Source organism: Glycine soja, chromosome 15, assembly GCF_004193775.1.
Source record: "Glycine soja cultivar W05 chromosome 15, ASM419377v2, whole genome shotgun sequence".
NCBI lineage: Eukaryota > Viridiplantae > Streptophyta > Magnoliopsida > Fabales > Fabaceae > Glycine > Glycine soja.
Window position 1 is genome coordinate 21,798,424 of NC_041016.1, and position 17,377 is coordinate 21,815,800.

The 17,377-nt window shown below is 37.7% G+C and overlaps 1 protein-coding gene across 1 annotated transcript in view; it reads right to left on the reverse strand.

Moving 5' to 3' along the window:
* LOC114388408 (187-kDa microtubule-associated protein AIR9-like) overlaps nt 1-17,080 on the reverse strand; it is a 57,269-nt gene extending 40,189 nt beyond the window's left edge. The window contains exons 1-11 of the mRNA XM_028348887.1: nt 16,899-17,080; nt 15,934-16,724; nt 15,329-15,400; nt 13,525-13,590; nt 13,360-13,431; nt 13,158-13,223; nt 12,982-13,044; nt 12,816-12,881; nt 9,121-9,220; nt 8,598-8,932; nt 8,384-8,498 (exon numbers count right to left, since the gene is read on the reverse strand). Coding sequence (XP_028204688.1) covers nt 8,384-8,498; nt 8,598-8,932; nt 9,121-9,220; nt 12,816-12,881; nt 12,982-13,044; nt 13,158-13,223; nt 13,360-13,431; nt 13,525-13,590; nt 15,329-15,400; nt 15,934-16,701 — 1,723 coding nt within the window. The 5' untranslated portion in view covers nt 16,702-16,724; nt 16,899-17,080. The remainder of the gene's footprint in view (nt 1-8,383; nt 8,499-8,597; nt 8,933-9,120; nt 9,221-12,815; nt 12,882-12,981; nt 13,045-13,157; nt 13,224-13,359; nt 13,432-13,524; nt 13,591-15,328; nt 15,401-15,933; nt 16,725-16,898) is intronic.
* Between the last annotated feature and the right edge of the window lie 297 nt (nt 17,081-17,377).

Genomic DNA, 17,377 nt, shown 5'->3' on the forward strand with positions numbered 1-17,377 from the left:
CAAGAAGTGTCCTGCATCTGCACAATTCTTCAAAGGAGATTTCCTCTAGTGGGCAGTCTATCTAGGATAAGTCTCCAAGAGAAAATCGCAGCCCTTGGGGGTACATTCAGATTCCATACAATCTTCAAGATGTTGGCCTCCATAATTGGGGTGCTGGTCTTCAAAAGTCTGTAAGCAGACTTAGTAGAATATATACCATTGGGATCAGCTTTCCAAACTCGAGTATCCTGCATATGAGGCTGAATTTGAATGTCAGTAATTGCTTCCATGAATGTGACAGCTGTATGCTGCTCATAGTCAAATAAATTCCTTCTCCACTTCAAGTCCCAACACCACTTGCCTTGGGAAAAGATTCCCATGTTGGATATGGTATTGTTCTGCTGCTCACTAATCAGGAATAGCTGATTGAATTGCTGTTCAAGTTTATAATCTTCCCCCAACCAATTATCTTTCCAGAATTTTATTTTTTCCCCTCCTCCCACCTTCCATACCATCTGCTGCTGGATAATTCTGAACTCAGGCTGTTGATATAACTTTCGAAGGTCCCTCCACCAATGAGACTGCCAGGATTTATCCCTCCCACTGCTAAGATCTGACCATCCACCATATTTAGACAATAAGATTCTAACCCACAGCTGATTATGATTAGAAGATAAAGCCCATATCCATCTACCCATCAGAGCTGTATTGAATTTAGAAATATCTTTGATTCCTAGACCCCCATCCTCTTAGAGAGACAAACTACTTCCCATTTCACCCAAGGGATTTTTTTATGCCCTTGAACACCCCCCCATAGGAAGTTCCTTTGCAAGGAGACAAGCTTGAGAGCTATTCTTCGAGGAAGCTTGAAAAAAGATAAAGTATAAATAGGGAGGGCAGTGAGGACAGAATTGATGAGAGTAACCTTTCCAGCCATAGATAAAATTTTCTGGTTCCATTTAGACAGTTTATCTTCATATTTCCTGATTAGCGGTTCCCACACCAAGCTGCTGGTGGATTTTGCCCCAATGGGAATGCCCAAATAATAGAAAGGAATCTCCATAAGTCTACAGTTCAAAAATTCTGCTGCCTCATGAATCCAGTTGACCTCAGCTCCAAAGATCCCAACTTGACTTTTTGCAAAGTTAATCTTCAATCCAGATGCCAATTCAAAACCCCTCAGCATAGACTTCAAAGCAATAACATTATCCCATGAAGCATGCCCCACAAATACTGTATCATCTGCATATTACAGAATATTAACTTGCTCATTTTGCTTCCCTACTTGAAAACTTGTGTACAAATTCTTCTCTATTGCAACCCTCATCATTCCAGTTAAGCCTTCAGCCACTATGTTGAAGAGCAAGGGGGCTAGGGGATCCCCTTGTCTCAAACCTCTAGTGGGAGCAAACTCCTTTGTGGGGCTGCCATTTATTAGGATAGATATAGTGGCAGATTGTAAACAGGCATTGATCCATTTTCTCCATGTAGAATTGAAACCCATCCTATCCAACATGTAATCCAGAAAAGACCATGAAACAGAATCATACGCTTTCTCGAAGTCTACCTTAAAAATCAAAGCTGGCTTCTTACATCTTTTAGCTTCCTCCACAACCTCATTGAGAATCAAGGTTCCATGAAGGATATGTCTATCCTTTATGAAAGTTGATTGTCTTTCATCAATAAGGTTAGGCACCACCATCCTCAGTCTATTTGCCAATAATTTGGCTATTACTTTATACATGCATCCTATAAGGGATATAGGTCTGTAGTCGTTGAAAGTCTGAGGTTGATTTGATTTTGGAATTAAGGCCAGAAAAGAGGCGTTACTGCCTTTAGGGAAGCTACCATGCACATGGAATTCGTCCACGAATCTCCTAAATTCTGGTTTTATCACCCCCCAAAACTCCTTGATAAAATTGAAATTAAATCCATCCGGTCCAGGAGATTTATCTCCTCCACAGCTCCAAACAGCAGCTTGAAGTTCTTGATTTGAAAAAGAAGCAATCAGTTCCTTTGGCTGTGAGTGATCCTATTGAAGTGAACCCCATCCAAAGTAGGTCGACAAAAATTTTCCTCAGAGAATCTTCTAACAAAAAATTTGACAGCTTCATCCTTGACCAGTTTAGGTTGCTGGACCCATATTCCTTCACTGAAAATTCCATGTATATTGTTATGATGTCTTCTGAAATTGATTGTTTTGTGGAAAAAGGCTGTGTTACTGTCTCCTTCCTTGAACCACTTAGCCCTGGACTTCTGCCTTAAGATGGATTCGTATGCATTTGAAGCCATCCACAGGTCATATTGAATAGATTTCTTAGACATAAGTTCAGCCTCAATCAAGCTTCTATCACAAGCGATATTATCAATATCATTTAACTGCTGTCTCAGCTGCTGAATTTTCTTGAATTTGACATCCCCAAACTCTCTGCTCCACTGCTTTAAGCTGGATTTTAAGTTCCTCAGCTTATTTTTAAGCACAAATCCCCCCCAACCAGCCTGCTGATCTCTGGTCCATGATTCCTTCACCAATGTTTGATATTCTTTATTTTTGAGCCACCAATCCAGCACCCTAAAGGGCTTAGGGCCCCAATCCACCATATCTGTTTTCAATAATATTGGGCAGTGGTCTGAAAAGTCCCTTGGAATTACATGTTGAGAGGAATCCGGCCAATGGGTCAGCCACTGATCTGAAACCAAACATCTATATAATATGTTCTTCACAGATCCATTGGGTCTGAACCAAGTAAATCTGCTACCATAAGATTTGATCTCCTGCAATTCCATATCAGAGATCCAGTTATTGAATTCAAAGATATCAGAGCTATTTCCCATTCTTTGAGATGTGCCTATTCTTTCCTCCTGACTTCTAATGCTATTGAAGTCCCCAAGGAGACACCAAAGACCATCAGTATGAGAGATTCTTAGCTGTCTCAACTCTTCCCACAAGGTTCTCTTCCCCTGTAGGTCACAAGGAGCATATATATTAACAATGTATAACCTCTGATCATCCTTCATCCATCTACCTGCAAGCATTAGGAAGTTGCTGCCTTTCACCCTGCTGTCTACTTCAAAAATAGAATTATTCCATAAGCATAGTAATCCCTCAGAAGTGTGAACTGAGGGAACACTATCCCATGAGACATTAGAGTCCCCCCATATGCTCTGGCAGGTAAGCTTGTTGAAGTATTCCTTCTTAGTTTCCTGGATGCACACAAGGTCCACCTTGTATTTTAGATTGAGCTTTTTAATAGCAGCCCATTTGATCCCCCTGCCCAAACCTCTGCAATTATATGACAGAATTATCATTATCAGTAAAGTTTACTCCCTTCTCAACTGCCATTGTTTTATCTCTGTATTCCATATCAGCCAGCACCTCTTTGATCTGATGAATATTGCCCTCATAAGTCAGCCCCATTTGATTTATAAGCTCCCATTGTTTTTCAGAATTGAATGGTTTCTCCGTGTCTGCAAATTCTTTATCCAAGTCTTCCATAACCTCCATTTGGGCTTCTTTCTTTCTGCCCAATTTTTTTCTTCTGTACACTTGCAAAGTATTACTTAGCTCCTGCTGTTGCACTTTAGAGTTAGCAAAGGTGTTATTTTGGGCCTCGGGGGAGGTATATGAGGAAAAGTCCAAGCTGGTTTCAGGCCCAATAAGTTTTGGGTTATGAGGTGGTGCGGTCTCTGGGGCAATTAGACCGTTGGAGCTATTAAAGATATTAACATTTCTCCCCAGCTTTGACACATGCTCAAAATGGACATTTTCAGAAGCTCCTACTGCTGAGCTGGCCTCAAACTCTCTTTTCTCATCTAAGTTGACCTGTAACTCTGCTCTGGGAATTTCCTCTTCCTCGTCAACTGGCAGGTGTGGTATGTGTTGACCAGAGATGGATTCAAATCCTTTCCTCTTTAGGTCCGGTGTGCTTTTCAGAATCTGAACTAGACAAAGGTCCCTTGCATGGTGGTCTTCACCCACTGGGTCAACAGCTATGTCGAGACCAGTGGGTAAAAGGGTAGAAAGCGGTTCGCGCCTCTCGCCTTCACAGTTTCCGTCCGGTGATGACGGCGCCGCCACGACTCTCCAAGATCGGACACTGACAGTATAGTCGTCGTCCGATAGAATCTCCTCCGAAGACTCCCATGTACTCCTCTCACGACACCTATTACTCAGCCCGTCGCCGCCGTTCTCTTCCACCATGTGAACGCGGTAAGTTTCTCCTCCGGCGTGAACTTTTACTACCTGTTGTATTAGCGGTGGTCAAGGAGTCCTAACCAAGACTCTAGCACGGTCGAGTCTCTGCATGTGTTCGACGTCGTCGTCTACCTCCACCAAGTCACCTACCACCGCCACCATCTTACGGATGTTGTCTATCGACCACGTGACTAATGGGATACCCCAGCATCGGAGCCATATCAGCCTGTTTCCGGTATGGAGCTGTGGTTTCCATTTCGTCAACGAGTAAAACAAGGATGAACCCTGTTCGATTTCTTCTGCCATGATCTTCGCTGCTCTCGTGTCGGAGAGACCGAGAAGAAGGACCATGTCATCACCCAAGTATTTGGGCGACACACCTGGTCCCAGTTTCCATAATACCTCGTCTTCTAAAAGCTCGAAGATTTCTAACTGCTTCAGTCTTCCCACCCACATATTTTCGTATCGCCGTATATCTCCCTCCGATATATCTAAGGTTATCTGAGGTTGTGGTCCCCCATAACTAACCAGCTTAGCATCTGCAATTGTCCCAGGTGTGTTTCTGTCAGACGATACGGCCATTGCTTCTACATATGTCTTCTGAAATACCTTGTTCCTCGTTGTCCTGAGCGGTGCTTCTTTTTGACCATGAACAGCCACTCCCTTCCCCTTCTTCGTAGGAACGATCTTGTAATGTTCCATCATCGTCTGTCCTCTTCCATATTTCGGAGCGTTAACATGCTTTTCAATTCTTCTTTTATCAGAGATCCCTTTGTAGCGTACAAAACCGTACCTCCTCCCTTCTCTGTTTCTCCTCTTAGGAATGAAAATCTCTTTTACGTCTCCCCACTTACGAAAATGAGTCCACAGCTCCGTTTCTGTTACCTCATCATGAAATCGAGTGAAGTAAAATGAAGTAATGTCTGTTCTATCTCTCCAGTTCCTTCGTTGAGGGTGGTCTTCGTCGCATTTCCCACTCCTGCCATGACGACATGGTGGGAAGTTCCGATGCTTCCTATGACTCACAGTCGTCCACTCAGACTCCTTCACCTCCTCATGCACTCTCTCAGAGTTTGGTTCTCTCCCTATGTTCCACTCTCTCCCAGTTTTGGATTCTTTCACTACGTATCTCTCTCTCACAGTGTTTGGGTCTCTCTCTGGGTGACGCTCTCTCTCTGGGTGTCTCTCTCTCACTCATCTCAGTGCATACCAAGTCAACACATTCTGAGAGAGATCAAATCAAAAAGTCAGCTTGCAACCGGATCTACTGCCAACGGCTACTCCACCAATCAAAATGAAAGATCTTTCAGCAGCTTGGAGGGCCTAGGAAGGTTTGCCTTGAGTGATGAGCTGACGAGCCAATGTGAGCAAATCGCGAACGACGCCGTTTTGGCCGGAACTCGATGCCTGCGGCTGAGGCTGCGATGATGATGCCTCTTCTATCCCTATCTATTTTCTTTCTTTTTTCAGGGTACCCTTAAAAGTGGCTGATAAACTGGTGACCATTCAACGGAGGTTCCTATGGGGTGGCGGCTCAGACCATAGAAAGATTGCCTGGGTCAAATGGAGAATGGTGTGCTTACCTAAGGATAAAGGTGGGCTTGGTATAAAAGACATCAAAACTTTCAACACTGCTTTGTTAGCAAAATGGAGATGGGAGATGTTCCAGCAGCCTGGCGAACCATGGGCCAGGATTCTAGTCTCTAAGTATGGTGGCTGGAGGTCTTTGGAAGAAGGGAAAACAGGGGGCCATGACTCAATATGGTGGAAGGACATCATCAGCACTCACAATCTGCAACAAAACAGGGCACTTATGAGGGAAACTGAATGGAGGTTGGGTTGTGGTGACAAGTGTCGATTCTGGGAGGATTGCTGGGTTGACAATGATGTACCATTGAAGCTAAAATACCCTCGGTTATACCAGATTTCTTCTCAGCAGCAGCAGACTATTATGCAGATGGGGAGTTTTTCGGGTGCAGTTTGGGAATGGCAGCTTAATTGGAGGCGTCCTTTGTTCGACAATGAGATAGCAATGGCGGATGATTTTATCGGGAAGATAGCACAGCAGGAAATTCTTCCACACAGACCTGATTTCTGGTGGTGGAAACCTGACCCAGGAGGCAAATTCTCATCTAAAAGTGCATATGGACTGTTGTGGGGAGATATAATGGAGTCTAATCAGGAGGTTGTTTTTAAGGAACTTTGGAAACTCAAAATTCCACCTAAAGCATCAGTGTTCGCATGGCGGTTAATTAAGGATCGATTACCAACAAAGCTGAACCTCAATAGGAGACAAGTGGCGGTGAGTGACACGATGTGCCCATTCTGCCGCAGTCATGAAGAGGACGCTGCCCACTTGTTTTTTAACTGCAGTAAGATCCTACCTCTTTGGTGGGAATCATTATCTTGGATCGGAATACTGACTGCACCTCCACAAAACCCAAGGGAGCACTTTATGCAGCATGGGCAGCAGGTTGTTGGGATCACAAAGTCTACAAGGTGGAAGTGCTGGTGGGTTGCAGTAACGTGGACTATTTGGCAACAAAGAAACAGAATAGTCTTTCAAAATCAAGGTTTCAACGGTAGCAAAGTTATGGATGATGCCCTACTATTACTTTGGTCATGGCTCAAGTCCAACGAGAAAGATTTTACAGTTCATTTCAACCAATGGACTACCAACCTATCACTAGGTTTCTGTACTTAGCTTGGGAGTTTGGGGGATGGTTTTTGTAGCACGGGTTAGGTAGCAGGGTGCTGTGGTGCTAGCTTTGTTCCTACCAATAGCCATAGGAACCAGCTGGCCCCTAAAATACTGTAACTTTAGTACCACTGGTACTCATTATTAATATATATTATCTATGTTTGCTGAGCAAAAAAAAAAAGTTATTGACAGCTGAATAGCTGTCATAACTAACTATCTAAGCCTATATATACCAAGTTGTAACACACCTCAGTGGTCAATAATATTTTTTACTTGTCTTTTCTAAAGATTTTCTCTCTCAAAACATCTTTTATGTTATGTTAGAATTCTATTAGATGTTAGGAAGTCCCACATCGTCTGCCACAATTCTTGGGATACAGCATATATATCTTTTAAGATTGAATCTAACAGATTCAGACTCTAGTTCAAGAGCTCAAGGTGTTGGTTTTCACTCCTATCCTCTACTCTGATAACCTTAGCATTGTTTCCCCCTCATATAATGCAGATCTTCACTCAAGGAAGAAACATATGGAACTGGATCTGTTCTCTCAGAGAGAATATCATTGAAAAGAGCATCAAAGTCTACTGCATCCCTGTTCAAGATGAGTATCCAAGGATCTATCTTCATACAGATTCTGTGAACAGCCTGACAAATTGTGTTCTTGATCAACTTTTATGGACAAATCCACACACACAAATTTTATCCACAACTATTTTCTCTCACTTTCTTACCCTTTTTCTCTCATGGTTTCTAACGGGCACATTTTCCCCTTCTTTGAGTGTATCTCACACACACACACACACAAATCCATTAAGTTCAGCACAAATTTTATCCACAACTATTTTCTCTCACTTTCTTACCCTTTTTCTCTCATGGTTTCTAACGGGCACATTTTCCCCTTCTTTGAGTGTATCTCACACACACACACACAAATCCATTAAGTTCAGAAATTTGACAAAAGGAAACAAGTTATTTGATACTATTTCACACATCCTGATGCCTACAAAGTGCAGTGCACAATAAAGCTTCAGCTCCCTCATACAAACAATAACATAAAGAGAATATAAATGTTGTTGCTTCAAACAACAATAAAAGCAAACAGGGATATGAAGAATACAAACAAAAAAATAAGAAAGGAATCCACAGTACATCATTTTTAAGTAAATATCATGTGCACTTCCACAGGTTCATGATAATAAGTATGTGGGAGAAGGGATTCCAAACTCATTTTAACCTTTGGTCAACTAACTTGAAGGATGAACTCTCTTAGAGGGGTTTGACATATCTTGTCAGCTGTATTGTATTGTACTTGTCTTTTAGTTGGGTTTCGCTTTTCATTGCCTATGTTTTCTGTTGTACACTTCAGTACACCTAGTACTGATTCTTATTTATAATATATAATATAAATTTTTGCTGTGCAAAAAAAAAAAGTATGTGGGTCACTTTATTCCTATAGTTAGCTGTTCATCTAAATTATACATTATATACAGAAACAAGACAAACCTACCTCGTGAAATACGAGAAGAGATGGCAAATATAGGAGGATACACCATTTCTCCTAAAGTGAGAGAGCATTCCACTTTCAGAACTTTACCAATGTCATCATGCTTTGGCCAGTAAACCTAAAAATCATACAAATGTCATGAACACAAATAACATGAACAAATATACAAGAGAAGCAAAAATATGAAGCAGTGATAATGATGTAATCAACTCATTACCTCATCAGTAGCCTCTGGAATAGGGATAAAATTTGAAAGTGATATATCACCACAAAACCATTGATATTTTAAAACTAATGGTGGGTCTGTACTAGCTGCACCATCATGAATAATTGTGAAATGACAACGACACATATCTTCTTCCACAGGTTTATCTATGGAGGCTTCTTTGAGAAAAAAATCCAGAGGAATATGGTCCTTCCATTTCTCAACTAAAAAGCAGAAAGTTGACTCTGCAGCATGCTCAGGGCGATTAAACTCCCAACCATCTCTAATGCACAAAGCTGTATGTGCAGGATAACGCTTTGCTAGTGCCACTTCCTCACGAGAGAGATCTGCAAAACTTTTCATATTCAATAAATAAACTATCTTAATACATGATATAAGAGCTCAATGATGCCAGTAGAGATCACTTAAAGAAACATATATGGCAGGTACTCCTTAACCTATGGTAAAAATTATTTGTCTATCGGTTCAACCAAAAAATATAGATACCAAAGGCTAAAAACCTTACTATTCATACCTCTATCATTGAATTTTTTCAAAGTAGGCCCAACTAGTAATATTGAGGCTGCTTCCAAATGAGGCATCTTAAGTATAGGATTCTCCTCTACTCGCAAATGCTACAGTGCATAAAAAATCAAAGAAAGTAACATTAATTTAAGTCTCTGAAAGTTACTTGAAATTGAAACATGCAGGTTAACTACCGTGTTTATCCAATTTTAAACTAGTACCTATATTGTGAAAGTTTCCAACTAGATTGCATAAGTACCAAATGTTTCTCACATGACTAAATTAATGCATAAATAACGGCCAAGGTGCAAATCCAATTAGAAACATTTTGGTAATAGTAAGAATACAAAATAAAATGAGTTTATTTTTGATAAATTATTAGTATAACGATTTTTCATTGTAAGCCAATTAGAAATCACCCTAAATATGACTTTTAAAACAATTATTATAAGTCAACAATTTTCAAATATATGACAATCCATGATTAGATGACAATGTAAAAAATCTTTACATTACCAATGTATTCCAGTTAAATTCATAAAAAAAAAATTAAAATGTAAGGAGGGACTAATTTAAAAACTTGGTGAGAGAAACCCTTGGCCAAAAACACAACTTTAGTCACCCCTGCATAACAGAAATATTTATAATTTTATTTTAAGAAAATAATATTCTATACTAAACTAATGTTTACAATCTATATAATGGTTACCATCATGCCCACAATGGTTGGTTAACATCAGTCAATAATCAAGCAAGGTCAACAAGTTGGATCCCAATAACTCTGATATCTACCTATATTATATATAGACAAGGAGCCTTGAAGTTCTTATAGTCATTGAACTAAATTTTAACTTTACAATGTATTTAATGAACTAAATTACTGAGAATAATACTATTTATATATAATTTTAATAATAACATATTAATTTTAATAATTTTAATATTAAAAAGTAACATTTTACTTATTATACAATTTTTTAAAAATTAATAATTAAGGATAGAAATTATTATATAAATTATGTGTGGATATATATATATATATATATATATATATATATATCAATATATATATCAATATACTTTATATTTTTATTTAATTTTATTCAAATCTTACATACTATAATAATAATAATAATAATGATAATAATATACTATTAGTTTTTCCTATCAAAAAAATATATTAAAAAAATTAGTAACACAAATAATAATTCTTATAAATAGAAATTACTTTTTTCTTTTTTTTTTTTTGCTCAGCAAAAATAATATATTAATAACTGTTAAATTACTTATAATAGTTAAATGATAAGATTAAAACTTGAAATATATTAACTGTTATGGTTAACAAACTTTATTCGAAATTATATATTAATAACTTTAAAAATATCCTTTAAAAAAATTTACAATAAATACACTTAAAAATTATTAATTAATTACTTGTTGAAAAAAACAGGCAGTCTAGAGTGCCTTGTGCCTTAATCGTCTTCTTTTTATTTTTTTGAGTTAGATGTAGTTGTAATAACTATCATGTTGGAAAGATATTTGTGGGTGCTTTTCAAAAGTAATTGAAGGGTAAATTAGGAATAGTAAATGTGTACACGAAATTGTTTATTGCCTTTATTAATAGTTATAGATGACACACAAAAATTAACCAAAAAAAAATAAACACACAAAATTTAAGTACATGTAAACATTGTATTCACAATAACAAAAATGATCTTCCACAATTTTAATGTAATTATAATTAATATGCTACTAATTTTTTTTAAATTGATAATTTTAATAGTATACATATATTTTTTTAAGAAAATACTAAATACAAATATAAAAAATGTATAATTTAAATGAATTTGTGCAATGCATGGGTTTAAAATATAGTTAATAATCAAAATCAAAGTGAACTTCAACACAAGGCAGGCATGTATTTCTACACCCTCCAAAACCAAAAGGGCTTTCATGTGAAGTGGAGTATTAGACATGTTAACAAGAACAATTGACCATATGAAAACATAGGTTCCTAGACAAAGGGAACCAATGATAAAATTCTTGACAATCATAGCCAAAATAATGAAACATAGAACCTAACCACACATCACATCGACCCATACAGTTTACTTGGTGCTTTTTATCTAAAAAAACCAGCAATTCACCCAAACAGAAAAACACAATCCATAAATTAAATAAAGATTAGTGTCCAAAACTCACTAAAGTAATATATGTTTTCAAGAGATTACTAGGCATTTCCCATGTTGATCTCATGAAGACTTAGTTTTTAGTTTTGGTTTTTGATATATTTTTGCAATGCCAAACAAGTTTAAATAGATGCAGCATTTGTATTAATTGTTTTAGTCTAGGCATGTATGTTGTAGAATAGTTTAAGTTTCTTTCAACATGCTTAGATGGTTATCAAGTGTGATATAAGATTGAATTATTCACTATGCTTTTAGAGCAATTCATGTTCAACATAAGTTAATCGATTACAAGTTTGTGTAATCAATTACATTGTGTTAGAACAAGTATATGAACTGACTTTATTGAAATTTAGCTAAGTTCCATCGGGATAATCGATTACAACATATAGTTCTCTATTACAATGCTTGTTTTAAGGAGAAGGAAGTCTATGTACATTGAGATAATTGATTACCACTTTTCATAATCAATTACATTGTGTCTAAAACACTTAGGAATCCCTCTAGAAGTCAAAATAATTGATTACCAGATTTCATAATCGACTGCGACTGCTTCTAAAGAGTAATGTTTGCTATCTGTTGATCGAGATAATCGATTACCAGTTGGTGTAATCGATTACCACAATTCTAGAAATGCAGAACAAAAGGTATTTAATCGATTGCAAGATTTGGTAATTGATTATTACGGTTTTATCAGTTAAATCTATAAATACCCTCTCTTTTGACTCTTTTTGCATAGGAAATCCTTTTGCATTCCCCATGAGAGACAATGATGCCTAAGGATCATGCAATCTTCATCATGGATTAATCATCATGGTTAAAGCTTTAAGAGTTTCAATCTGCACTATTAAGTGTATTCTATCCTTTATATGATTTCTTTTCTTCAAGGTTAATCTTGGTTGGGTTACCAAGCATAGAGTTGATAGTGTTTCAACTGTTAGGGTTTCCACTTGTAGGGTTCAAGTTGGAAGGGAGTTTTTGAATTTCTTTGTGTGTGCATAGTCTTTGTAATACATTGAAATTCATAATTGAAACATCCAACTAGGGTTGACGGGTATAACTGGATATAGGTCCATAATGACTGAACCAGTATAAATCTTGTTGTGATTCTCTCTTTCTCTTATCCTAGTTTTGCAATCAATGATGTTAATTGGAATTGTAATAAGTTTTTATTCAAAATGCTGCTTTTTAAAGGTTTTGTGTTAACTGGTTTTCTTGGTTCATAAACTATTTTGAGAAAACATTGATTCACACAAAGGGGCTTATTGGTTTAATTGAATATTAAAAAGATGCGGTAAATTTTCAAGGAATCTATTCAATCCCCACCCCCCCCCCCCCCCTTTTTTAAAGATTTCCAACTCATCCAACATCCCAGACTCCCACAAAGGCTAAAGATAATTTATCAAACAATAACACAGAATGATAAACTATGTCCAATAGAAAGTCTACTAGAATAAAAGTGGGATGATGTCTGATCACTAAGTTAGATTAGGCCAAATAAAAATGGTTTCCTACTAACCTCAAGAACCGGTAAATATGGGAAACCCTTAAGAGTAGAAATTTTGTTTTTGCTGGCAGCTAAGACCTGCACCAAATTATTTCATTCAAAGAGAATTCAGTTATACACATGCATACACAAAAACACAACAAATACATATTGACAATACTCCATACAACTGAACAACCTGGAGTCGAGGTTGGCTAGCCATAGTAAGAGACTTCAACTTATTCTGAGCTACTGACAGGAACTGCAAAAATGAAAGATATATAAAAAAAAAAAAGATGAACACTGAAGTTGAAGACCACAATAAGATCTGAATTAAATTTAAATCACAAAGATAGCAGAGTTTTTTAAGCTTGCCTCCAAATTAGGAAGTTGAGGGAGACTTGCCAATGATGTGATTTGATTTCCAGCAAGATAGAGTTGCTGCATACAAAGTTAAGGATTTCACACTGCTATTATTAAATAAAAATTCACATCTTTCAACTTTCCTATCTCAGCCATAAGACAACATCATCCACACATAAAAAGGTAAAATTAAATTAAATACAATACAACATACCTGCAGTACTTTGCAATTTTCAAGAGGCTCAAATCCAGGTCCCTTAAATTCATTAAAACTCAAATCAAGAACCTGAAAGAAAATAGTTTCTTTCAATCAGTCTGTAACAATTATATTTGAGATTATTCAAACGTAACACCCCAAATGTAAATTATTATATAAAACCTTCACTCTCGTCAATACTTCTACTCCTTCCAGTGTAGACAAGAGATTATCTCGGAGATAAACAAACTGCCAATAAGAATCATAAGTTAAGTGCTATGAATTATGAAAAATCCTCAAAACAGAAACAAACCAGGTACAACAAAATACAACTTGAAATTCTGTCCTTTACACTCTGAATGCTTGAGCTAAACTATGGAAAATCAGAAATTTTGTTTTATAATCTTAAAGAACAAAACCTAAAGCCATTGACAGAAACAATTGCAGTTGAACCAACAACTAACTCATTCTAGTATTTCAAAGAGGGCAAACATTTGGGGAAATGGTATGTATTCGGCTAAACCAATCTGACCACAATAAAATCATAGTTATCAACTGTAGATAGCAGTGCATAACAGCTTGCTCTGAAAATACTATAGCAGGAGGAAGAATGACTGCTATTTTAAATATCATAATACAAACTATATAATCTATGCGGCACATATAAATACTCAAAAAACATATAAATACTAAAAACCAAAAAAAAATAAAGAAATTCATGATAAATATAAATATTAAGTCACAATTTATACACACAATCACCATCAATCTAGGAGTAGTAAGAACATAGTAATGAAATAAAGTAAAATAAAAACTTAAAGATGGTGAAAATTGAAATTAATATAAAAGGAACATAACAAATTAAACAAAAATTAGCAAAATGAAAACTGGGAAGTCTAAAGGAAGAAGAAAGAATGAAACACAAGAAAAATATTACTGTTGTAAAGTGTGAAGGAATTGAGATCAAAACAAAGGTAATATTTTATTGAATGGTCAAGGAAGGAGGGTTTCAAATCCAACTATTTCTAAAACAAAAATGCATTAACAAATGGGAGAGAAAATACATTTTACCCAAAAAACAGAACTAAACAACATTGTTTCAGGGGTAAAACTAGGTTTCATAAGCCTATATGACGTTATAGCACATGAAAAACTGCCATTTTGGCCACTATTGAGGCTACAATTGCTGCTATTTGAATCCCATAGCAGACACTCCACTCAGCTACTCTGCTATAGAGTGCTAATGACTACTAGAAATAACATACAAATAATGCACTATGATGCACAGACACTTTTTGCTTATGGAGTTAGAGTGTTGAACACACCAACACCTGTATAATAAGTGTCAAACACTCCTCATCAAGTGCCCACTTAAAAATTAAAAAAATTATGTTCATTGGTTCGAACACTGGAATCAACTCCATATGGATGGACACTGCTAAAATTTTTATTAAAACATTTAAAGTAGTCACCTTGAAAAGTGACAATATTAAAAAAATAATGTCTATCTGCTGGAAAGTCATCTTAGTTGCAGTCACCCCTAAGCCACAATGTCTCAAAAAAGGCTACCTACAAAGGGGCTGACTAGAAAGATTGAGTTAAGCTTCATGACGTGGAGCCACAGAGATATCAACTTTTAACAGGTTGAGATCTCCCATCAACTAAAGATTGGCCTAAGCAATGCCTACAAGGCTTGAGCAATCCTCACCTTATAAACTGGTTTTTTGTGGGGTTGAGTTAGGTCCTTAATCCAAAATTCTAAAATAGTATAAAGAGAAAAGAAAAATGACTAAAATAATCACAGCGACAAATAGAGAGCATATTCATATAAATCTATTCATGTGACGATGCTCATTTGCCATATAGGACTTTAATAAAATATGGCCATTACCTGGCATAAAATAATTATTTTACAACACTGCTATAAACAACTTTGAACATGTTCTCTAAAATAAATAGTGGGCTAAACAGAAGAAGATACATTTACCTCTAGGTGTGAGGATAAGTTTAATCCACTGGCATTGAGACTACGAACTCTGTGTCCTCTAAGATCCAGTCTCTAATATAATATCAAGATGAATGAGAATTAGATAATGACTGCATCTGAAAACTACATCATAGTTGCTCACAATATAATAGAAGTTTAGCTTCAAATAAAACATGAGATACCCACAACTGCACCCCCACCCCCCAAAATGGAAGGAGGCAACAAGGTAGGGTGAGCCCATTTCATGCTACCTAAACCACTCAAATACACTTAACACCGACTAGTAATAGTTACTCAACAGGAATAAAATATACAACCCGGTCAATCAAACTAACTTCAACAAGCATGATTGTGCACGCTACTATATTAACTCCAAAATGGAGCCTTTGCCCTACTCACATTCCAAAAAAATCATTCAACTAGTATGCATAATTCCTTCTTTTTTCAGCAATTATTTCACCTCCATTGTTCCACACCTATGCAGCTATAATTCCTTCTTCCTATTCCTTCCCCAATCATTCCACTTTCACATGAAACTCAACAGTAACTCACTAATAACATCCTAAACAGAAAACTAAAAGTGCCACCATAATCTCAAAACTTACCAAATCATCATTGGCCTTAATCTCAACTTGCGGAAGAACAATAAACCGAGAATCCCTGCTATCAGCAGTGCTTCCCTTCCTCCTCCCAGACATCGCCGACGTCCTATCCTGCGACGTCGACAGATACCCTGCCTTCAACCCGCTCGAAACTGTCGGCGACGAAACCCTTGAAACCGTCCTCCGAGCAGAACCGCTGCTGCTGGCAGTGCTATCCACCGACGAAGAACCAATCCTTCTCGACAACGACGAAGCCGAAGTCAAAGCCGACAATGCCGGCTTACTCACCGGCTTCTTCGCCACCTCCACCTTACTCGCAACGGAAGTTCTCGAAGCCGAAGCCGGAGCCGCCGGCGAGGCCACAGCCGGCTTCACAGCAACGCGTGAAGAAGTCACCGAACTTCGCCGGAGCTCCGGTAGCGACCTCCGCACAGGCTCGCTCCCCGACGAAGCACCGCTCCTAGCTCCGGCGGCAGATTCCGCACCGGTTTTTCTCCTTCCATCGGAGATCGACGCTTTCTGAGACAATCCTCCGGTGCTGTTCCGTCTCGGCGCAGAACCCGCACTCGCAGAACCTCCGATTGAACCTGATCTCTTCGTCGCAGCCGTGACCGAACCGGTCCGCGGTTCAACCTTCCTCTTCGCCGAAACCGGACCGTCAGCAACCGTTTTCGCAGCTCTTCTGGAAGCTTCTGGAACATTCTTCTTCGGAGAACTCTGAAGCATTTCCGGCGCCACGTCTTCGCCGGATTTCTCCGACGACACTTCCATTGAACCGCAAAAGCTTCTAGAAGCTGAAAACCAAAAAAAGGAAAGCACCGAGTTAAGGAACTGAACTTAAAACTACTATACGCAGCGTTTTAAACTAAACGGCTTGGATCTAAGTGAGGAGAAAAGAAAAAAAAAAAGTGAAGTGAGAAGCGCAATGTGAGTGAGTAATTAAAGAGTGGTTGTTTCACGGGCTCTACTTAGAAAGTGTAGAGATCTGGAAACTGGAAGTGAGTGTGAGTGAGCTAGAGCTTAGTTAGATAACATTTGATTTGATTTGAAGAAGAGAAAGAGGATGCAAAGAAGAGGGGTAGTGGGTAGTGGGTAGCAAAAAGCGAAAGCCGGGTGTGAGAGGGACAGAGGAGCTGGAGGCAATAAACGTGAATATAGAAATGGGAGCAAAAGTGGAAAGGGACACCCTAGTGGGGTAGGGTAGGGTAACTTGAAAATTTTAAAAAAAAATTGTCGATGAGACCCGCGAAGGAAAGGGCGGGTTCGGACAGAGGAGCGTAATTTGATCTCAAATTTAGCAAGGAAAAAAGGCTACTAATAAAGTACTATTTTTTGTCTTTCTCAATTCATTAATTTTCTTCGCTGTATGATTAAACTTTGAATTTAATACTACAAAACTTCATCAATTTTGGTTATATGTAATAATAAAGACAAAACATTAGTACCT